Raw genomic sequence first — 24121 nt, 5'->3', positions numbered from 1 at the left:
ACGGGAGGGCTGGGACGCGGTCCAGTTCTACCTCCCAGGTTCGGCCGCGGCATGTCAGGGGGACTTTTACCACCAGGTAGGTCTCCGAGTGCCCGTGAAGACAGGCCACCGACGTCGAACGGAGGACTGGGAGGTCCGGAGGCAGCAGGCGGGTGCGGACCATCGAGACCAAACTGCCGCTGTCCAGGAAGGCGGAGAGGCGCCGGCCGGCTACTTCGACCACTATTAATAACGGGTCACAGCCAACGGTAGGCAGAATCCCGGAGGGCGTTGATCAGGGTCCAGGGCCGCTCGACCTTCTTGTAGGTGATAGCACGGAAACGCTGCCGGTAGGAATCCGGGGTCACTTCATATCGATTGAGGATGGTGGCCTTCAGGGTTGGGTAGTTGGTGCTCTCTTCCTTCGGTAGAGCCTTCAAGGCCGCCTGGGCCTCCCCCGTTAGGTAGGGCCCTATGATGAATGCCCATTGGTCCCTCGGCCACTGGGCGGCCTCGGCGGTGCGCTCAAACGCCTCCAAGTAGGCATCGATCTCGTTGCTGTCTCCTAATTTCGTCAGTTGGAAGGGCGCACCACGTCCGGGCCCGGGGGGGTCCCGGCCGTTCCCGTCCCCAGGGCTTGAGCCAGGCCATGGAGGAGGGCGGTCTGAGTCTCCTGCTGTTGCACGGCCATCTCCCGTAGGAGCCGTACCTGCTGCTCCGCCATCTACTGGCTCAGTTGGCCGAGGTCCGGGGCGGGCGGGGCCGTGGGTTGTCCGGCGCCGCCTGTTGCACCTGCTGCTGCCTGGTCCATGATGGACGTAGCCTCCATCGTATGAGCAGGACCCTGTGGCCGGGGAGGCGAGTGGAAGGTTGCGGGGCGCAAATAGGCACGGGCTCTTGTCCAGCCGGGCGGGGTTGGAAGGTGCGGTCACGGGCGTCTCACAGCGGGATCCGTGCGCGCATTCTCCACCACAATGTCAGGCCCGGTGGCGCCCCCTGGCAGCGGCGGCAGTGGGTCCAAGTGGGGCGGCCCGGCGGGTCCGTCCTGGGGCGGCGGGTTGACTTGGCGGGCTCAGGGGTGAGCGGGTGCCCGTCCCCTGGCGGCCTCAGAAAGGGCGGCCCCTGTCTGTACCGGGGGGTCCCGGACAGCACTTAGCTCCACCCAGTCGACTGCACCTTAACTTCAGGGCAGTCTGACTTCTTTTCTCCTCTTCGGCCTGCCAGGGGAGCTTTCTTAAATACCCACAGGCCCTTCTCAGCCCCACCCCCTCTCCCATGCTCCTCCGCCCACAGCCTTCCCCACCACCTGGGCCAGGTGCGGCCATAACTGCCAGCCCCACCCGGACCTAGCCCATTGGCGAGTCCCGCGGGTTCCTCCCGCCTCCCTGGCCCGGCCGCCCTCCCTTCCCCTGACTGGCGGCGGGCCGGGCCTCTCCTGGCCACGCTCGGCCCTGCCTGTCCTTGCCCGAAGGCTGGACTGGGCCCGGTTGGTCTCCCCTCTCCTCCCTCGCTGCCGCGGGGCAGGACCAAGGCTGGCTGAGGGCGCCTGCGCCGGTGTCCGCCCGCCCGGCATGGCCTGGCCCGGCCTGCCTCTGGCCTTCCCACCACCCGTGCCCTGCCGTGGTGGCTGGGGCCTTGGCTGCCGCCTGAGCCGCCGGGGCGCCGCGCCGGCGAACGGCTGTCCACCCGGGCTTTCAGCCGGCGGCCAGGCGGGCACCTCGGGAAGGGGCGGGTCGCCTCGCAGGCTGCCCTGCCCCGCGTCTCCTCTGCTTGCCCCGTCGCCGGACTCCAGGTAAGCGACGGGGGGTGCAGGGGTTGCTGCGGGGGTGGGGGGTGCCGCGGCGGCGAGTCCGAGGCCTCCGCGCTGGGCCTCGGACATGATATGACAGAAAAGAAAAAGAAAGGTCAAGGTTTTAATATTTCTTGCTGTCATTCCAAGATCAGAAGCTTTCCCCTGAGATGGATAATGTGGTTTTCACACAAGATATTCATAAGTTGATTCATATGACAGCAAAATAATAAAAACCAGTCCAAAACCTTGGGTAAGAATAGCTCGATGAGAAGGAAAGACAGAAAGAAGTAGGTCAAACTGTAAAAAGTTAGGGAAAATGTATGTTGCTTCTTTAAGTCTGCCTTTTTTGTACAATCTGATAGGGTCCACCCCAATGCATAAAGATCTATAAAAATGTAATTACAAAATTTTAACATGTCTGTCTTAAAGAAACATGCAAGGCAAAACCCTAAAAGGAGCTCCAGAAACTGCACAAAGTCCCTCTAAAATGAAACATATTAAGCATATATAGCCAACATTACATGCTTCTTATGCATAGTTAGACATGGTTGAGACTCCTGTATACACACTGTGGCCCATCAGAACTCTGTGACAGTGAACAAATATCCATAGTTCCAGTTCTTCAGAAATCAGGGGAAAAAAACCTATGTACAGAACAACCAGGTCATCAACAGAAGAGTGCTTGCACTAGAGAAAATGCAGTGAAAATAAGATCACACTTCAATAAGATCACCCCCTTGTACTACACCTTAATGTATTTGGAATAATGACTTACTCCATGCCAACAAGGACTGCAGCACCTGCTGTACCCACAAATACACATTTACAAAGATTGGAAGAAACTCTACCCCTTTCAATCTTCAGCTACCTAAACTATGAGGGAACGGGAGCAAGTTGAAAACTACCCCTAGCTCAAGTGATCTTAAGTACATGGCTTTAAAGACATATAAAGATAGAGAACACTGTTTAGGTAGACCCATCACCCCATTTGTAATTGCAGCTGTGAACACTGTCAGAAATATAAAAGGAAAGGTTTCCATAGCACAAAAACTTACCTCTCTCATAATCATCTTCAGCTACTGCTTTCTCTTGAAGCTTCTGAAGCTTAACGATTAAAGACTGTATCTGCATTAAATAAAAGACACCAATATTTTGAAACTTTATAGAATAAAAGTTACATATAACATCATAAAGTTAAAAAGCAGCAATTCTTATTTAGTTTTAAATTGGGATAAATGTATTAAGCAGTGAGTGGAAAAGCAATTCCCAGAGGGAAGATGAATCCAAGAAAAACAGATTTTGAAAAAATGGGAAGTAGATGAGGGGGAGGAACCTAGCATTAGGCCCAGGGACATGGGATGTTGTGTGCTACTGGCACAGAGGGGTACAGATACGTGAAATGTGAGAGAATGCCTCCATGGGATCCAGGAAAGGTGGAGAGGCAAAGAGGGGCTAGAAAACTCTTCACAATCCTTTTTTAGTCCTTACAAAAAGTTCAACAAAACAAAGGCTACAACTGTTTTCTGTATTCTGTTACAACCCATGGATTGGCTTGCTTAAAGGCTCATAAGCACAAAAGAAGCATGAATAAAAAAAACCAACCTTTAATGCACTTTGGTTGCCAAGTAAGCACTCCTGGAGGACTGGTTCATACTTCCTGATCAGAGAATCCCAGCTGTAATCACTAAGAGTGGTACTACTTTCATAGCCTGAGGTCACAGAAGAACCAGCAGATGTTGCATCCAAAGAATCAGTGGAACATGAAAATGCAGCATTTGCATGTAAAAGTGAAAGAGTCTCAAAACTGTGCAATTTATCATCCTCTGTTGTCTCCCTTGGGCACTTACAGTCTTCAGCACACACACAGCTGCAGGATGAAGCCCATGATTTTTTCCCTGAAGTTCCTTGATCCTCCCCGTGTACATGTAAATTACCATTATAGGATTTTCCTACACTGCATACTTGCAGAATGTCTTTAGACTCACTGCAGTCTGATGGGCCCACAACTCCACTTGATTCAAAAGCTGAATTTAAAGAGAGCTGGATGAAGCTAAAACTTGAATTAAAGAGACCTTGAGAACGGGAAGAACTACCAACGACTTCTCTGCTTTCAAATTCCTGATTGTTGTTCACTGCCTTCTGACTGAAAGTGTGCATTCTTTTCTTCTCCTGTGAGCCACTACTGCAAGCAGTATCCTTCACAGGGTCTAACAAATTGGTTTGTGGTGAATATGAGTTGTATGCAGGTAAGGCATCTTCTTTACATACAGCAACTGGAAGACAAACAGGTAGGATTAGATTTTCTGATTCCTGTACTCTGTGACTAGCTGTTGTTTCAGTAGCAGCTGACCCAGTTGCTGCATCTGAAGGAACCATGGTACATAGATGCACATTACAATGGAAAAATCCCAAGTCATTTTTGTTTCTTCTTTTCAAAGAGCAGTTCTTAAAACCTCTGAGGTGTTTCCTGCCATGGTGCTCAAGTTCCTTTGGACTAAATGGTTCACAATCAGCAGGAGGGTGAAATTCTATCTGCTGCAGCTCACCAGTTCTCAAGTATCCAGGCCTCTTTGATAGCTTCTTTTTGTGAAAAGACCCTGAAAGTAGCGAGCAACCCTCGAGCTCTAAAATAAACACAAAATATAAAACTGTCACAAAAAATATCCTACCTTTAAACAGAATAACATCCAAAGCAAGTTGTTGGCCTGTAAAATACTTAAACAGTTCACTAGCTTAAGTTTTGAGCAGGATAATCTTTCAGAACAACTGCATAGATGACAATTGGAATAATGAACATTTACACTGCTCTCACATTCATCGGTCAAACAAGCTTTTACACAAGCTGCCTAATGAATCATGCTCATGTTTCTCTCCCTTTCATGATACAGAAATTCCAGTCTTCCTCAGTTTGGGCCGCTATATATTCATGTTACATATGCTGATTTATTTAAACAGATGTATATTTAAACATTATTCATTAAGCAGCACTGACGCTGACTTTTAGAAAGAACAATGTAGCCAGCATGCAAAAATTCAGTCAGACTGGTTTAAAATAGACCAGGTAGCAATCTTGTTCTGATAAGATCTCTCAGTCTAGATAAATAAAAGACATTTAACAAAACCCATATCAGGACGTTAATAGAAACAGGGTTGTAGCTAGCACACTATAATGTTTTGACTTACATTTTTGGGTTATGAAAGGTACAGAATCTGCACTAAAATGGAGAGACATTTGGAAACTTGCAGACATATTTTGGTGAATAAATGCTGATGATATGCTATGTGTGATTTAGGAAGTCCTCTTGTAGCTCAGAATATTTTAGTCCAGAAACTGGGTGAGGGACAGTTAATGTGTGGAACTAGTTGCCCCTTCGGAGATATCTGAGAGATGGAGAGAGGGGACCCAGTGTGAAAAGGGACTGAGGCTCTATATCAAGTAACTAGAGACTAGACAGGTGGCAAATTGTGTCTGCCCTACCTGCCTGAACCACTGAGAGGTTTTTGATAGATAGCATGAAGGGAGTCACCACACTGCTCCATTGAAGAAGTACTGTTTTATTGTTATGATTTCTATTACTATCTTATGTATATTTTGCATAGTTGTTTTACATTGTTGTTTTGCTGAACTGTTACAATATTGTATTTGCCATTTTATTTTATTGCATAGAATGACTGTTTAATTATGGACAAAGAAATTTAGGTTGTTTTAAAATAAAAGAACATCCAGTTTTTACTAGTTATTCATCATTACTTTGCACAAAACATTTGTAAGCTCTGTAAATATATTTATTTATTATTAAAAGGTGTGTGACGTATTTTCACCTGCATAGTGGACCCTCTAAAGAAAAATGGTTTCTATAGTGAGGCTAGGTAAGTGGTTGCTTGGCAACAGAACACAAGTGGGGAGATTCCAAGGGGTTTTCTGCACATTTGACTTATGCCTGATTTTCTTAGCAGTTGATTCCCAAGTGGAATCAGTTTGGGTACAGTTCTTCCATATGACTGCCCTCCATTTGCAATTTTACAGTTGTGGAGTCAGTTTATTTTGTTCTGTATGTGCCTTAAATAATCAAGATTTTCAAGTGAAGGTGCTGTCATCATTGGTGGCATCAATGACATCACAGCATCCTCTTTTTATTTTTTTGTGTGTGCATGCTTATATAAGGACTGAATTTTAAAAGATTGAAAATAAATACATGGGGAAGTCTTTGCATGGGGAAGCCTAAAAAGGGAAGCAGCACTACCATCCATACCTAAGTCCCTCCTCTGTGGTCCAAACCAGAGAGCCCTGTGCAGGCTGACACAAAGCCAGGAGGTGGAGGCCAGCAACTGACCTCTCTTGGGCCAGAGCCAGGAGCAGCAGCAGCTACGTGCTTTTCAAACCATGCTGCATTTTCTGGCACCAGAAACAGTCACCCCTTTCCCCTCGACCTACAGGCCTTTTGCAATTTTTTAAGTTCTCCTTTTCATATTACTATATTGACCTATTGTAACAACAGATGCCGCAGTTTCTCTAAATTCCCAGCTTTCACTTTTTAAAAAAGTACATCTAGCCCCTTCCCTTGCAGAGATATAAGGAAAAAGGCTATCTATGCAATGGAAGGGGCTAAAGACTTCTTTAAAAACTGAATGCTGGTAATTCAGAGAATTAATTCAGAGCCAGTTTGATGTAGTGGTTAAGAGTGGCAGGACTCTAACCTGGAAAACTGAATCTGATTCCCCACTCCTCCACCTGAAGCCAGCTGGATGACCTTCAGTCAGTCACAGCTCTTCCAGAGCTCTCTCAGCCTCACCCACCTCACAGGGTGATTGTTGTGGGGATAATAACAACATACTTCGTAAACTGCTCTGAGTGGGCATTAAGTTGTTCTGAAGGGCAGTATATAAATTGAATGTTAATGTTAAAAAAAAATCTGCTGCATGGACTTCCGGTTTGGGATTAATGGCGATCTAAAGGAGCCTAGAGATCTGGGCTATCCGAGGCACTGTTTTTTTGGAAAGTGAGGCAATTGTACACCTGCTACCAACCCCCCTTCAGGGAGAAGGGGGTCCTGAACGCTATGCGGCCCCAAGAGAGTGTGATCTCGGTGGAGGGGGGGTTCTGAATCAAGGATTCTCCCCACAACCTTGAGGTCCCCTCGGAGAAGGGCGAGCTACTAACTCTGCAGTACCTCTGGAGTCATTAAATTGGCATAAGATCATCAGAAACCAAGTTTCAGTAACAGCTTTGGCCATCTATAAGCGAAGGAAACAACACAGACAACCCGCAAAAGCAGCCTAAGCTAAAGATTGATATCAGACTTTCTAACTGAAAAAGGAGGCAAAAAGACCAAGATAAAAATATCAAAAAGACTTAATCTAAGAGAGTAAACAATAAGGAACAATTATTGAGCAAAAAATTTAATACTGGCAGGTTTTAAGGATTAAAAAAGCAATAAGAAATATTGTTTATGCATACTTGCTGTTAGAAGAGTGATAACCAGCACGGAAGAGGAGGGAAAGAGCTGGGGGAAGCAGCGCGAGACAGGACAAGATGGAGGGAAGAGACAACTCGGTGCCTAGAGTAGGCAGGAAAAGACAGGAAGCAGGAAGAACAGCAAGAAGAAAGAAGACCCGGAAGCAAAACAAAGGAAACATCGCAAGAGTGCAGAGACTGGAGGAACAGGAAGCACACCATCTTATATGAGGGAAGAAGCGATTCCAGTAACCATAGAGAAATAGCGCCCGACATTTTGGAACTAAGGTAAAAAATAATTTTAATTGTGAAACCAGAGACAGTGAAATATATTAAGGGAAGAAAACAAAAGAAGGCAAAACGGATTTAAGAAGGAGAGCAGATACGTGGGCAGGCACCAAGCCAAGTCCTATGATGGCGGGGGGGAAAGTTGATAAGGAATGGCAAGCCTCAGTAGACGCAGCGATTGAAGGACTGGGGGGGAAAGTCACAGAAAGCTATAAAGAACTGAGTCAATCATTACAAAAAATGCATGAAAATTTGGCAAAAGATTTAAAGGATATGAAAGATACGATTAGGGTGGAAGTAGCGGAATTGGCCAAGAATGTGGAAGGAATCAAAAATGAATTACAAGTAACAAATAATAAAGTGCAAGATGTGGAGCAGAAAACTAATGACTTAGCTACAAACGTAAAGCTGGAAAATCAAGTGTTGCAGGAAAGAATGGCTATGATGGAATGTAAGACGACGGAAAGACAATTAAGATTTAGGAGCGTGCAAGAATCGGATACCCAAAGTGCGCAAGAACAAATGACGGATATTTTAGTAGAATTTCTGAATAAAGAGCCAGAAGAAATAACAGCAAACTTGGATCTAGTATACAGAGTCAATTCAGCCTATGCACAACAAAAGAAACTACCAAGAGATATTATTGTGCAACTAATAACAAAAAGAATGAAAGAGGAAATCATTAAAAGGCACTTTGAAAATCCCCTATCACTGGAGGGAACCAGGATCAAGATAATGAAAGAGATGCCTAGAAGGATTCTCCAAGAAAGGAAAAAATACAGAGAGCTGGCCCAAAGATTAAGAGAGAAAGATATCAGATACAGATGGGAACTACCAGAAGGGCTCAGCTTTTACTTCAACGGTTTAAGAGTCACAATTAAAACAAGAAATGAAATGGAAAGGTTTTTTGAAGAAAATGCAAATGACTTTCCTAGACTATTAAGAAAGTAATATTATGGAGTACAAATTAATATCATGGAATGTAAATGGACTAAACTCACCTCAAAAAAGAAGGGCAATTTTTCATTGGCTAAAGAAACAAATTGTAATATAATTTGTCTACAAGAAACACATATTAAGGAACAAGATGTTAAGTACTTAAAAAACAAACAATTAGGAAGAGAATATATAACGTCAACAAAACAAAAGAAAAAAGGAGTAGTAATTTATATTAAGGAGGATTTGGACTCTAAATTAATTTTTCAAGATCAAAATGGAAGATATCTAGCCGTGGAAATTAATGTAAATGGTAAGAAAATATTGATAATAGGCCTGTCCGCACCCAATGGTGCAAAGGACCAGTTTTATAGGGAAATAATAGACACATTGGATCAAGATTTGTATGATCAGATGATAATGGTAGGAGACTTTAATGGAGTTGTGGACTTCCAATTGGACAGGAAGACAAAAGGGGGTAAACAGAAATCTGGGAAGTTACCAAAATGTTTTTTTGAACTAACTGATCAAGAAAAGCTGAAGGATGTATGGAGGAAAGAAAATCCTAAATGTAAAGATTATACATGCTGCTTTGCGAGACATCTATCATTTTCAAGAATTGACATGATTTGGACAACAAAAGAGCTAGCTCTATGGACAAAAAAAGTGGAAATAATGCCAAGAGTGAGTTCAGACCATAATCCAATATTATGGAAAGCTACAATGGGGCAGAAAAAACTGCGATGGAGAATAAACGACGATCTATTGCAAGACCAGGATAATATGGAATATATAAAGGAAGAAACAAAGCAATTCTTTCAAATCAATAATAACAATGAAGTTTCAACACAGATGGTATGGGATGGATATAAGGCAGTAGTAAGAGGAATTTTAATTACATTAAATAACAAGGACAAGAAGAAAAAACAAGAGAAATGGCAAGAGATACAGGAGAAACTACATAAAAAAGAACAAGAATTAAAGAAAAAACCGGGGGAAAAACAATAATACAAGAAATCAAAATACTGCAGGAGCAAATAAGAGCTATTGCAAATAAGGAATTAGAATGGAAATTGAAGACATTACAGCAAAAGGCATTTGAAGGAGCAAATAAGCCAGGAAAGTACATAGCCTGGCAATTGAAAAAAGAGAGAGAGAATAAAATAATTAACAGAATAATTGAAGAAGGAAAAGAACTAAAAGATTATCAAACAATTAAGCGAGCCTTTTATAAATATTATGCGAAATTATTTCAAAGGAAGGCAGTAACTCAGAAGAGTATTGATCAATATCTACAGAGAATAGACTTACCAATGATACCAACGAATATGAAGGAGAGGTTAAATGCTCCAATAACAGAAGAAGAAATTACACAAGCAATAGATGCAGCAAAGATTGATAAAGCACTAGGACCGGATGGGATAACAGCTAAATTTTACAAAGTAATGAAGGAAGACCTTGTGCTAGTATTAAAAACTATAATGAATGATATATTGCAAGGAAAAAGACTTCCAGATACATGGAATGAAGCGAGTATTGCCTTGATACCGAAGGAATCACAGGACTTGACATGTCAATTTCGTTGATAAACAATAATTACAAAATATTTGCAAGAATATTGGCAGATAGGATTAAAATATGGCTAATGGATTTTGTAGGAGAGGATCAGGCTGGATTTCTACCAAATAGACAAGTAAAAGACAATCTGAGGGTGGTTATAAATGCCATTGAGTATTTTGATAAACGTCCAGATAAGGAAGTTGGGCTCTTCTTTGCGGATGCAGAGAAGGCCTTTGACAATTTGAATTGGGACTTCATGTTTGCATCGATGGAGAAGATGGATTTAGCTAAAGAATTTATAAAAGCAGTAAAGTCAATTTATAAAGAACAGAGAGCAACAATTTGTGTTAACAACGACTTGACACAGAAGTTTGAAATAAGAAAAGGAACAAGACAAGGTTGTCCACTATCACCGCTGTTGTTTATTATGGTCTTAGAAATATTATTAAGGCAGATCAGAGAGGATGAGAATATAAAAGGAATCAAAATAAAGGGATCTTCATATAAGTTAAGAGCTTTTGCAGATGACGTGATGTTTATAGTAGAAGATCCACTACAAACTCTGCCAAGATTGCTGGATAGAATTAAAGAATCTGGAGACTTGGCAGGTTTCTATATAAATAAAAAAAGTCTAAAATAATAACCAAAAACATAACAAAGAAGAAGCAACAAGAATTGAGGGAAGTAACAGAATGTGAAGTGGTACACAAAACTAAATATTTGGGAATAGAACTGGCAGCTAAAAATATTGATTTATTTAAAAATAACTGTGGCCCTTTTCGCACTTACGGTTTAAACCGCCATTTATAAGCATTCGCCCCGATCGCAGTGGCTTCGGCATTGCACCTGTTCATTTCACACTGTCCACTGCAATTTCGATTTGGTGTCTGTGCTTCATTTCAAAACCTCGGTGCAATTTTGGGCTTTTGGGGCCTTGCAATTCACGTCACACTTTTTTTTAAAAAATTGAGCATGCATAGTAACGTTGCAATAAGAACATAAGAACATAAGCAAAGCCATGTTGGATCAGGCCAGTGGCCCATCCAGTCCAACATTCTGTCACACACAGTGGCTAGAAATCCAGTGCCATCTAAAGGACTGTCAGTGAGGCCAGGACACCAGAAGCCCTCCCACTGCCTTCCTTCCAGCACCAAGACAACAGAGCACCACCTCCCCACAAAGAGAATACCATCTATCTCCTGTGGCTAATAGCCACTGATGGACCTCTGCTCCATATATTTGTCCAGTCCCCTCTTGAAGCTGGCAATGCTTGTAGCTGCCACCACCTCCTGTGGCAACGAATTCCATGTGTTTATCACCCTTTGTGTAAAGTAGTATTTTCTTCTATCTGTTCTAACCCGACTGCTCAATAATTTCATAGAGTGCCCACGAGTTCTTGTATTGTGAGAAAGGGAGAAAAACACATCTTTCTCGACCTTCTCTAACCCGTGCATTATCTTGTAAACCTCTATCATGTCTCCCCTCAGTCGTCTTTTCTCCAGGCTAAAGAGCCCCAAGCGCCTCAATCTTTCCTCATAGGGAAAGTGTTCCAACCCTTTAATCATTTTAGTTGCCCTTCTCTGTACTTTTTCCAGTGCTATGATATCTTTTTTAAGGTGTGGCGACCAGAACTGTACACAGTACTCCAAATGAGGCCTCACCATCGATTTATACAGAGGCATTATGATACCGGCTGATTTGTTTTCAATCCCTTTCCTAATAACCCCTAGCATAGCATTAGCTTTTTTTATGGCAGTCGCACACTGTGCTGACGTTTTTAGTGAGTTATCTATCATGACTCCAAGATCTCTCTCTTGGTCAGTCTCCGCCAGTTCAGACCCCATCAACTTGTATTTATATTTTGGATTTTTGGTTCCAATGTGCATTACTTTGCACTTGGCTACATTGAACCTCATTTGCCACATGGATGCCCACTCTTCTAGCCTCGACAGATCCCTTTGGAGTGCCTCACAATCCTCTCTGGCTTTCACCACCCTGAACAATTTCGTGTCATCTGCAAATTTAGCCACTTCACTGCTTAATCCCAATTCCAAATCATTAATAAACAAGTTAAAAAGCATTGGACCCAATACCGACCCCTGTGGCACCCCACTGCTCACCACCCTCCACTGTGAGAAGTGCCCGTTTATGCTCACTCTCTGTTTCCTATTAATTAGCCAGTTTTCGATCCACAAGAGGACTTGGCCCTTTATCCCATAGCTACTGAGCTTACTTAGGAGCCTTTGATGAGGAACTTTGTCAAAAGCTTTCTGGAAGTCAAGATAAACAATATCTATCGGGTCTCCCTTGTCCACTTGTTTGTTCACTCCCTCAAAGAACTCTAACAGATTGGTGAGACAAGATCTTCCCTTACAGAACCCATGCTGAGTTTTCCTCATCAGCTTTTGGTCATCAATGTGCCCACTAATTTTATTTTTGATAATAGTTTCCACCAACTTACCCGGTATTGACGTCAGGCTGACTGGCCTGTAATTTCCCGGATCTCCCCTGGAACCTTTTTTAAAGATGGGGACAACATTAGCTACCTTCCAGTCCTCAGGAACAGATGCAGAGTTTAATGACAGATTACATATTTTTGTGAGGAGATCTACAAGTTCACACTTGAGTTCTTTCAGAACTCTTGGATGTATGCCATCTGGGCCCGGTGATTTATCAGTTTTTAAATTATCTAGCAGTCGCATAACCTCCTCTCTCGTCACCTCAATGTGACTCAGGTCTTTCAAAACCCCTCCCAAAGTCAGTGCTTCCGGAGTGGGCATGCACTTCTTATCTTCCACAGTGAAGACAGAAGCAAAGAACGCATTCAGCTTCTCGGCCATTTCCCTATCACCCTTTAGTAATCCTTTTACGCCTTGGTCATCCAAGGGCCCCACGGCCTCCCTAGCTGGTTTCCTACTTCTAATATATTTAAAGAATTGTTTATTGTTTTTCTTTATGTTCTTTGCAATATGCTCCTCATATTCCCTTTTTGCCTGTCTGATCACAGACTTGCACTTTTTTTGCCACAGCTTATGCTCCTTTTTATCAACCTCACTCCGACTAGTTTTCCACTGCCTAAAAGAATCCTTTTTACCTTTTACAGCTTCTATTACATTGCTTGTTAACCATGCTGGCCTTTTCCTAAACCTATTTGTGCCTTTCCTAACCAGCGGTATATATTTAATTTGAGCTTCCAGGATTGTAGTTTTAAATAGTCTCCAAGATTCCCCAAGTGTTTTGACCTTTTTTACTTTCCCTTTCAGTTTCTTCTTCACGTACCCCCTCATCTCAGAAAAGTTACCCCTTTTGAAGTTAAACATGGCTGTGTTGGTCTTATTTGGCAATTTCCTATTTATACATATGTTGTACTCAATAACATTATGGTCACTGTTCCCAAGTGGTGCAATCACATTTACATCTCTCACCAGGTCTTCAGCATTACTGAGGACCAAATCCAGGATCACCTCTCCCCTAGTAGGTTCTGTAACCATCTGTTCCATAGCACAGTCATTGAGACAGTCTAGAAACTCACTTTCTCTCCCCCGATTCGAACACCCATTGGCCCAGTCAATGTGTGGGTAGTTAAAATCACCCATTACAACACAGTTTTTTTGTTTAGCAGCCATCTTTAATCCTGTCATCATTTTATAATCCTCCTCTATTTTCTGATCTGGAGGGCGATAACAAACTCCCACAGTTAAGTTTCCATTTGGGCCCGTAATTTCAACCCATAGCATTTCCAGAAGCGAATCTAATTCAGTTACCTTCTCAATCTTACTGGAATGTATACCTTCTCTGACATATAGAGCCACCCCACCACCAACCCTTCCCTCCCTATCCTTCCGATATAATTTATATCCAGGAATCACCGTGTCCCACTGATTTTCCTCATCCCACCAAGTTTCTGATATGCCCACAATGTCTATGGATTCGCCCAACACTAAACATTCCAGCTCCCCAATTTTACCTCGGACACTTCTAGCATTTGTATATAAACACCTGTAACTTCCCCGGCACACTTTGCCTCGAGACGTAGTTAGGTCATCTGCACTGTTTGTCTCCATCTCAGTTGACAACTCTAATCTATCTCCCTGTAGAAGTGTTATACCTAGCCCTTCATCTCTCTGAGATGAACCATCCTGAACCAGAGACACTTTCTCTCTTGTCGGCTTTCCCCTAGCATTTAGTTTAAAAACTGCTCTGCCACCTTTTTGATTTTAAGTGCCAGCAGCCGGGTTCCTTCTCGGGACAAGTGGAGACCGTCTCTCTTGTACAGCTCCCGCTTGTCCCAAAAAGAATCCCAGTGCCTAACAAACTTGAACCCTTCCTCCCTACACCATCGTCTCATCCACGCATTGAGACTCCTGATCTGCGTTTGTCTCTCTGGCCCTGCGCGTGGAACAGGTAGCACTTCTGAGAAGGCTACCTTGGAGGTCCTGGCCTTGAGTCTCCTGCCTAACAGCCTAAATTTTTGTTCCAAGACCTCACGACTGCATTTCCCAACATCGTTGGTTCCAACATGGACCACGACCGCTGACTCTTCCCCAGCACTATCTACCAGCCTATCTATAACACGCGTAATGTCCGCTACCTTCGCACCAGGCAGGCAAGTCACCATACGGTCAGAACGCGGTTGTGCCACCCAGCTATCTACTTGTCTAAGGATCGAATCACCAACTACCAAGAGCCTCCCTCCCCCCCCACCCAGGGATGGTTCCTTGATGCGAAAGGAAACCTGCTCACCAACTGAAGAAGAGGTCCCTTCTGAGGGCACGTTCCCCTTATCCTCAATACGGTGCCCTGATTCCACAAGATCCTCATTCTCCTTGACAACAAGAACGCTGCCATTTTTAGAGTGGGACACATCTGTCCTGTCCCTGAGAATCTTGTCCTCGTGCCTATCTAACTGTCTCCGCTTCTCCAGGTCAGCCACCTTGGCCTCAAGGGTACGTACTCGTTCCCTGAGAACCAGGAGCTCCTTGCAGCGAGCACACATCCAGGACTTCTGACCAGAAGGCAGATAGTCATACATGTGACACTCAGTGCAATACACTGGAAAGCCCCCAACCCCCTGCTGGCATTCTGACTTCATTATTCTGTTTTAGGAATAACACACTAAGAGGAAAGAAAACGGCTATGATCCCCCGGCTAAGAGCCACAGGCCAAGAGCCCTTTAGCTCTCGCCCTTCGGCTCGCGCCAAAGGCTCGCGCCCCTGCCCAGCAGTTGCCTTTTCAATGCAAAAGGTCACTTCCTGCTAAGCACAGGAGGTGAGCACAAAGGGGGTGTGTGGCTTGTACTCCAGCAACCCCCAGCAGCCTTACAAACACACTCACCCTCAAACACAATCAAGCCCAAACACACTCAGCCTCAAAACTACACTCAAATCAACACAAAACTACACACAAAAAGCCCCAAAGCTAGAGAGGACCACCCTTAGCTTCTCAGCTTAACCCACCACAGCCAAGAAAGGCAAAAAGCCCTTACCTCCTCTAGCAGCTGCAGACCATGTGCTCCTGAGCCCAGGTGACTCTGCTCTGCCCTGCCCCTGCCCAGCAGTTGCCTTTTCAATGCAAAAGGTCACTTCCTGCTAATGTTGGAACCCTTCCCCCCTTTTTGCTGATTGGGCTGTCCCCTGCCCACTGGAGAGGCAATTGGTGGCAGAGTTCTGGGGGAAAATATGTACCACTCTCATTTTTTTAAATCAAGCCAGGAAAGGGTTAAAATGCTGCCGATTCATCTCCTCCCAGGAAGCAGAAGCTTGTTTCCAAAGGGCTGTGCAAAATGCTTGGGTTTTTTCCCCTTCTTTGGCAACGTCTGAAACATGCCTGGGAGGGAGGGAAAAGCAGCCATTTAATCCTTTCCTGGCTTTTAAAGCCAGGAAGAAAGTGCAGGAACATTACAACGTTGCAACCCATTCTTGTCTTTTTTTTAAAAAAAAGAATGTGTGTGCATACCCTAAGGGAGGAAGGAGAAAGCAGCTATTTAACACTTTCCTTGCTTTTAAAGCTAGCAGGGAATTAGCAGCAAGTTTAGGAATCATTCCTGGCTTTTGAAAAAAAATAAAACAGCATGCATACCAGGAAGAAGGAAACCAACGAAGAAGCAGCCTTATGACCCTCAGCTCGCTTTACTAAAAAACATGGTGGACAAGGAGTTCAGAGAGCTGAGGAGGGTGGGAGTAGTTAATTCTGCACAAACCAATCAGTTCCCAGGGAAAAGGAGAGGGGGGGAGAGAAGCAAAAAGGGGGCAAAAGTGTTCACATTAGCAAAATGCGGGCCAGCTGCCAGTCAGCAGCGAACTTAAAAAAACATCGGGGTATGTCCGCAGGGGGGAAAATCGGGGATACAGCGGACAAAAAGCGGGACTGCATCCCATGACTGCTTTTAAGTGTGAAAACCTTGCAAACATGGGATGTGGAACAGGTACAAACGCGCTCTAAAAACCGAGTGCGAAATGTACCTATGAAAAGCTCTGGACGCAAATTGAAAGGGATATGATAAAATGGAACAAATTAAACTTATCGTGGTTAGGTCAGATTGCCACAGTTAAAATGAATGTGTTGCCTAGAATTATTTTCCTAATGCAAACAATACCAATTGTTAAAGACAAAAAACAATTTGAAAAATGGCAGAGGAAAATATCCGAATTTGTGTGGGCAGGAAAGAAACCTAGAGTAAAAATGAAAGTACTTTGTGATGCTAAGGAAAGAGGTGGAATGCAGTTACCTGATCTTCAACTATACCATGAGGCAATATGTTTAGTATGGCTAAAAGAATGGGTGTCTTTATCCAATCATAAACTGTTAATATTGGAAGGCTACAATAAACTTTTTGGATGGCATGCATATTTGTGGTATGATAAACACAAAATGGACGCAATGTTCCAGCACCACTATTTGAGAAGAACTTTGTTTTTAACCCGGCTGAAATATAAAAAGTACATTGATCAGGAGAAGCCACTGTGGATTGTACCAGCTGAAGTGATTAACCCGAACTTGGAATACAAAGGAAAAGAATGGCTTACCTTTAAAGATTTAACAGAAACAGAAGATAAGGAGCTAAAACTCAAACCAAATGAGGAATTGCCATTCAAATACGGCTGGCTACAATATCGACAGATTAAGGATTTATTTGACTCAGATCAAAGGAAGACAGGTTTTAGAATTAAAAATTCAGAGTTAGAAGAACTTTTGTTAGGGGATAACAATAAAGCAATCTCTAAAACGTATAAACTGTTATTAAAGTGGTTTACAGAATGAGGCAGTCAAGGTTCAAATGATAAAGTGGGCGATAAATTGTAATAATGAAATAACGATGGAGGCATGGGAGCAATTGTGGAAAAATACCTTAAAAATTTCAACATGTACCAGTATTAAAGAGAATGGCTATAAAATGTTATATAGATGGTATTTAACGCCAAAAAAATTAGCCATAGCTAATAAACAGCTGTCTAACAAGTGTTGGAAGTGTAAGGAGCATGAAGGTTCTCTATTTCATATGTGGTGGACTTGTGGCAAGGCTAGAGACTTTTGGGCTAGAATATGTGCTGAGATGTCTTTAATACTCCAGTATAATGTCGTTAAAAATCCAGAAATGTTGTTGTTATCTTTACATTTGGAAGACGTTAATAGAAATGATAGGATATTATTGTACTATATGATAACAGTGGCAAGAATATTATATGCACAATACTGGAAGAGAGAAGAAACACCTGAAATTGAAGAATGGATACGAAAACTGTTGTACGTGGCTGAAATGGACAAATTAATGAGAAAACTGAGAGACCAAGATCCAAAGGGATTTTTCGAAGATTGGAAGAAAATGAGAAAGTACTTAGAAAGAAAATGGGATGTTAAAGGACAATTGTGGTCTTTTGAAGTATATTAAATAAGATAAGATATACTTTAGATCTTTACCAGTAGTAACAGACTAATAATTATAGTGTAGAAATATGATCAGAAAACGGGGGGTTGGAGTGCTGTTGGAAGTCAACATTGAAAAGGGGAAGGGGAGGGGGTGGGGAACATATACTTATGGGAACTGAAAAGAAATGTAGTTGCTTTTGATTGTATGTTAACCCATCCAATAAAATTTCATTTAAAAAAAATCTGCTGCATGACCTGGATAGACCAGGAGAGCCTGATCTCATCAGATCTCAGAAGCTAAGCAGGGTCGGCCTTGGTTAATAATTGGATGGGAGACCTTCAATGAAGACCAGGGTTGCAGAGGCAGGCAACGATAAACCACCTCTGTTAGTCTCTTGCCATGAAAAACCCAACCAGGAGTCGACATAAGTCAACTATGACTTGAGGACAGGATTTCATTCATTCAGGTCAATATGGCAATGTAATGATTCCAAGTAAATGTGTGCATGTGTCTTTAAATGCTTGGTTTGAGCTAGGTGAAGAGTGGGGGTGAGAGAGGGAAGAGTGAGTGATGTGATTGGTTGATGACAGAGAGTGGGCGGAGTGAAGGCAGTTTTCAGTTACTGAGGGAGAGAAAAAGATTCAGTTAGGGCAAGAGAGGCGAGCTGTGTGCAGCCCGAGTGTGTTCATGTATTTGTGAGGGAAAGGCAACCTGAGTGGAAGCCTGAACTGAGTGTGTCTGTGAGACTATATATTCATTCTATTTGAAGCAGGCAAACTGTGTGTGCGCCTGAGAGAGAAAGAATTGAGAGTGAAAAGAAAACAGGCTAGCTGTGTGCTGTCTGAGGAGTTCTCTGTGAGAGAAATATAGAGCCTAGAGAAAGAGGCTAACTGTGTGTGAAGCCTTACAAGAGATCTGTGTGAATGAGTTTGGATGAAGCAACTAGAAGAACTAAGAACTACTTTTATGTAACCAATACGCTTCTTAAAAAATTAACTTTTATTTTGTTTTGTTATATCCCAGAGTAGCAGGAATTGTTATCTCCCATTCCTATCCTCAGGGCCACATAGAACCACGAAGGAGCCTGACGCATAAACACGTTACCAAAGGGAAAACTTAAATAAAATATATTGGAATTTAATATTCCTGGTGGCAGCTAACTACCCAGAGGGTGTGAACGGAAAGATTAAAGCAAAATCCACCCTAAAGAAAGTGAAGATCATAACAGGCAATATGAAAACAACAATTTAAGTAAGGATAGAAAATAAGGCCAGGAGGGGGAAAGGGAAAGTGGAGGAAAGAGTGGTTTGATGACAACAATGACTGTCCAATCCTGTGCAAAGGGAGGAATAAGAATGGAGAACTCGGAATTAGAGGAAGTAATTTTAAAAGAAGACAAAAAGGAAATTTCTAAGGTCTACAAGGTGTTGTTAAAATGGTACACTGTAGATGAGACAGTTAAAGTGCAAATGGTGAAGTGGGCTATAAACTTTAATAAAGAAATAACAATGGAGGCGTGGGAATACTTGTGGAAAAATACGTTGAAGATCACGACATGCACCAATATTAAAGAGAATGTCTATAAAATGATTTATCGTTGGTATTTGACACCAAAGAAAATTGCGCTAGGGAATTTGAATATGTCTAACAAATGCTGGAAATGTAAAAAGCATGAGGGATCTTTGTATCACATGTGGTGGACTTGTGAGGTAGCTAGGCAGTACTGGGGAGAAATAATAAGAGTAATAAGTGAAATTTTACAATTTCAAGTTAATAAGAACCCAGAACTCCTGCTACTGAATTTGGGAATGGAGGATATTCCAGCACAATACAGGACATTGCTATTTTATATGACAGCAGCGGCCAGACTTTTGTACGCGCAGAAGTAGAAAGTACAAGAAGTGCCAACTATTGAGGATTGGATTTACAAATTGCTGTACATGGCAGAGATGGACAAAATGACAAGAAAATTGAGAGACCTTGATCCAGGACAGTTTAACACGGATTGGGAGAAGCTGAAACAGTACTTGGTGAAAAAATGGGAGGTGGGAGGAGAACTGTGGCAGTTTGAAAATTACTGAAATACAACAAAAGAAGAGAGAAGTGACTATACCGGGGGGTGGAGAGTCAATTGAAAAATTTCTAAGCAATTATTTTATTTGACTACTATATAGAGTATTAAGTAATAGTGGTGTTATTATGAGATCTATAAGGACAGAAACTAATTAATTTCATTGCTGGCAGATAATGGTATAATGGAGAATTTATAAAATTAAAATGAATGAATATAAGAAAGGGGGGGAAAATATACAGTAGCATACAGAATATGGGTCAAATTGATTGACTTATGCTGAATGTGTATATGGGTTAAAGTGACTGACTATTTCTGACAGAGTTGCAAAATGGAGAAATTAGATAATTAAAACAGTACGAAGATAAGATATATAGAAGGAAGCAAAGAGTAATATATGGAGTATGGGTTAAATTGATTGACTTATATTGAATGCATGTAATGTTTATAATGTACTTAAAGTTATGTATAACGAGGGACAAATTGTTTGTCCCATATAGACGAGACCAGAATGAGTAAGATAGAGTATAGGCTACTAAAATGATTATTGAAGAATATATGCCAGAAATGTATTATCTAGTTGTTAAGTTAAACGGGAAGAGAAATAGAGATAGCACTGTGATATAATAGATAAGCTTAGAAGAGAGTGAAAGTATATGTTTAATAGGTACAATAAGTTTGAAATGAGTAGGGGAAAATAGATAAGGGGTTGGAAAACTGTTGGAAGTCAACAAAAGGGGGGGAAAGGGAGGGGGTTAGAATTGGAATATTTAAAGGAAATTGATTGTAATGGATATTAAAATATTTCTAATCCAATAAAAAAAAAAATTTAAAAAAAACAATGACTGTCCAATCATTGGCAAGTGGGTTAGAAGTGGATGGGAATGGATGGGACAAGCAAAACTGAAAGAAAATTACATGTAAGGGGGGGGAAATGACTAAAAAATCTGCTTCCTGAAAAAGATAGGGGTAAAAGTGGACTAAAAAAAAACCTGGGGAAAAACAGGGAAAACCCAAAAAACCAAAGCAAAAACTAAAGGCAAAAAAAAATGCATCCAGAAATCTGGGGATAGATCGAAGCAGTATTGGGCCAGAACTGATGGGGGGAAACTCATGCAAATAACCCCCAAAAGAGCAAAGGGAAAAAACTGAGGCGTTTTCTCCTAAAGGAGTAGAAAATTTCTGAAGACGTTTGAGAGGGGAAAGGCTTATGTTGGCAAAACAGTAGCCATCTTCTGGCATGGGTCTTTGATCCTGAATGTTTATGGAACTACTCCTCGTGTGACTGTGAGGAAAAGTGCTTCTCAGGATTTGTGAAGACTTCATCAAGTGTTCAATATGACCTGGAACGAGCACTGCGGTTGCAGTTGCCCAGAGAGAACTGTGTCCGAGGCCCAGGGGGGGGAGGAAGACTTAATTTGGATTGTAATCTGTATTTTGCAAGGTCAACCACTCCATCAATATCTTACAAAGTTTTAATTTTTTAATAATAGCAGTATGAAGAGAAAGCATTATTTGTAGTGTAGTGTTGTTATATGTTGCTGGGTTTTTTTCTTTCCTTCCCCTGCCCCCCTTCTTTCCCTCTGTGTTGTTAGTTGATGTAGGTAATAAAAAAATAAAAAAACTTTTTTAAAAAAAGTGTTCAATATGACCTGTCTGCAGTTTATGAAACTTCTTTCTCTTTTTACACTGACTTTGAGATTGCTCAGTATGTTGCTATTGTTTAAAATTCCCAGTTCTAAACCTACCGTTTTCCACACCTTTAAATAAAAGCTATTTGTTTAAGTGCAATTCAGGTTTTAAATGTGGCGTCTGCAATTATGTGACAGCTAACCTTGCCCTTTTAAGGCTAAAAGAGTTACACATTATTTAACTTAAATTTGTATTGTTGTACCAAAGTTTCTGCTACCAATTCCACTAACAAAAAGTCGGGATTGCTTTAGTTTCTTTGAGCATTTCTGCTATTCACTATGATTTTTAGCAATAAATGAAGTTGGAATAGTTAAATTGGCCACCTCATTTTTTTCTCATTAAGCCTGGCCCATTTGCTGGACAAACAGAATATTTGTCACAGGTCCTAGGGCTCCTATGGGTGCATATCACAATGCTGCCTTGCACTCCAGGTGTTCCCCAGCACTAACAGAGCATATATAGCATGAAACTAATCACTGTCTTAGCTTCCCTCACTTACCCACATTTACTCATGAATTAGCATATAATGCCAACAGCTGCAACAACAGCGGGGGGGGGGGGGCTGGGGCTGGGGGAGAAGAAGTATGGTTTGTTTTAGAAATTGCTAGACAGCAAGATAACATTCTGCCAACCACAAGTTTTTATTGTAAGCCAGAGTCAAGCAGAAGGCAGGGCTATATATTTTTAAATAAATATATAAAATAAATAAATAAAAATATATTCCCCTTTCCTCCTCCAAAGTAGCAAAATGTCAGCCTCCTACCATGTGACGGAGCCAACAGCAGTAACAGAGACAGTAAAGATAAGGCAGAATTAAAAGGGAAGAATTTTAGGGAGGGTGAATACAAAGGATGGAGAGTTGAATTGCAGCAATGGGAAAAGGAGGGACTGGAATTGGGGTTGCAGGACAGAAAAGGGAACCTCCCTCCCCCACAGACATGCATAAAGTTTTTTCAGCCTCATGATTCCTAGAACTGCTCTCTGCCCAGTATGAGGAAACATACAGGTAACATGGCAAATTTGTATGTTTCCCCCAAGAAGGCAAACAGCAGAGATCATTTGAGGGGTAGAAAAACAGCACATGGAGAAAGGGTAAGTACCACCTCATTCTTCTTGTGCCACAGCCCGAACTAGGGCCTCTGCAGCTGCTATTTACCAATTAAAGACACTTGAGAGATCCATCTTCCAGCATCTTCTCTAGTTTGGCCCTATACTCTGCTCAGTGTCCCCTGGAACTACTACTCTTTAAGTCCATTGATTAAAATGAGCTTTGACTGGAGTAACTCTGCACAGGACCATGCTGTCAATCTACTTATGCCAGTTACATTTCTGGGTAGAGAGTGAACTAGAAAAATGTGTCTTTAATTTATTTCAAAGACAGCTTTGTTGGATATATATATATATCTATTCCAAGCCAAAGTATACAATGTCTGATCATTTTGTTGGAGCCCAAAATGCTGTTAACAATATTCTTAATGATTGTATCACACTAAATAAAGAAAGAAAATTACTAGTATTCTGGGAAAACCTATTGGTTTATGCACTTCCCTCCTCTGAGGGACTGTTTAATAAGTTATGCTTGTCTTGTTCTATCATCTGAGTGACAAATTTTCGGTCCCATCAGCATCCCCTTATTCTGTCAAAACACCTGGTGCATGATTCAGTGTAAGACTCATCAGGCAGATAAAGGGCAGTATGACAGCACTGACAGCAAACAATTTAAAAAGCAAGCATAGTTAGAGTGCTCCAGCTCTACTATTTGAATTTTTAATTTCACCAAAAGAGCACACTGCAAATTAAGAGTCTGACACACAGTCCATTTGGAACCAGAAGTAGGTTTACTAAAATATGTAATTTTCTCTTAGCGGCTCAATAGTGTTTGCATATAATTAGGATAAGACAACAGAGCAGCAGTCAATTCAGTAAGGACAATAAATCAGATAGGTCCAAAAATCAGCCATTTAATCCAATAAAAATCTGAATCCCAGATTTTCTGTTCCTAAATGTTATCAACATACAAAACATAGTTTCACCATGATATTATATATTCAAAGCACTTCTGCAGTGTCATCAATAACAGCATGTGGTAGAATCTCTGCAATTTAAGTCTTATCCACTATTAATGTTATCTACAATGCAATCCTATGAAGAATTACTCCAACAAATAAGATTAGATTGGCACAACTATGCATAGGATTATACTGCTAAATATTTGGAGGAAGGAATGAGATGTGGAATGACAATTTATGTTCACAAAATCATTGAACAAACACACTCTAGAGTCTCTTTTAAATACCTTTGCTCATACACAGGGCCAGCACCACCATTGAGGCGGTGAGGCGGCCACCGTGGGCGCTGGGGTGCCAGAGGGGCTGCCAGGGGCGGAGGCATATGCCATGGAGCTGGCGTGCCTGTCCTGCAGCTGCTTCAAGCCGGCCAGCCCCACGCTGCCGCCACCACACACCCCCGGCCAGGTGCAGC

At 42.2% G+C, this 24121-nt stretch overlaps 1 protein-coding gene across 1 annotated transcript in view; it reads right to left on the bottom strand.

Moving 5' to 3' along the window:
- DISC1 (DISC1 scaffold protein) overlaps window positions 1-24121 on the bottom strand; it is a 297325-nt gene that overhangs the window by 252431 nt on the left and 20773 nt on the right. The window contains exons 2-3 of the mRNA XM_054972088.1: window positions 3374-4395; window positions 2827-2896 (exon numbers count right to left, since the gene is read on the bottom strand). Coding sequence (XP_054828063.1) covers window positions 2827-2896; window positions 3374-4395 — 1092 coding nt within the window. The remainder of the gene's footprint in view (window positions 1-2826; window positions 2897-3373; window positions 4396-24121) is intronic.

This window comes from Eublepharis macularius, chromosome 1 (genome assembly GCF_028583425.1).
Source record: "Eublepharis macularius isolate TG4126 chromosome 1, MPM_Emac_v1.0, whole genome shotgun sequence".
Taxonomy (NCBI): Eukaryota; Metazoa; Chordata; class Lepidosauria; order Squamata; family Eublepharidae; genus Eublepharis; species Eublepharis macularius.
Note: the sequence above shows the minus strand (reverse complement) of the source record. Positions and strands in the feature narration are given on the sequence as shown.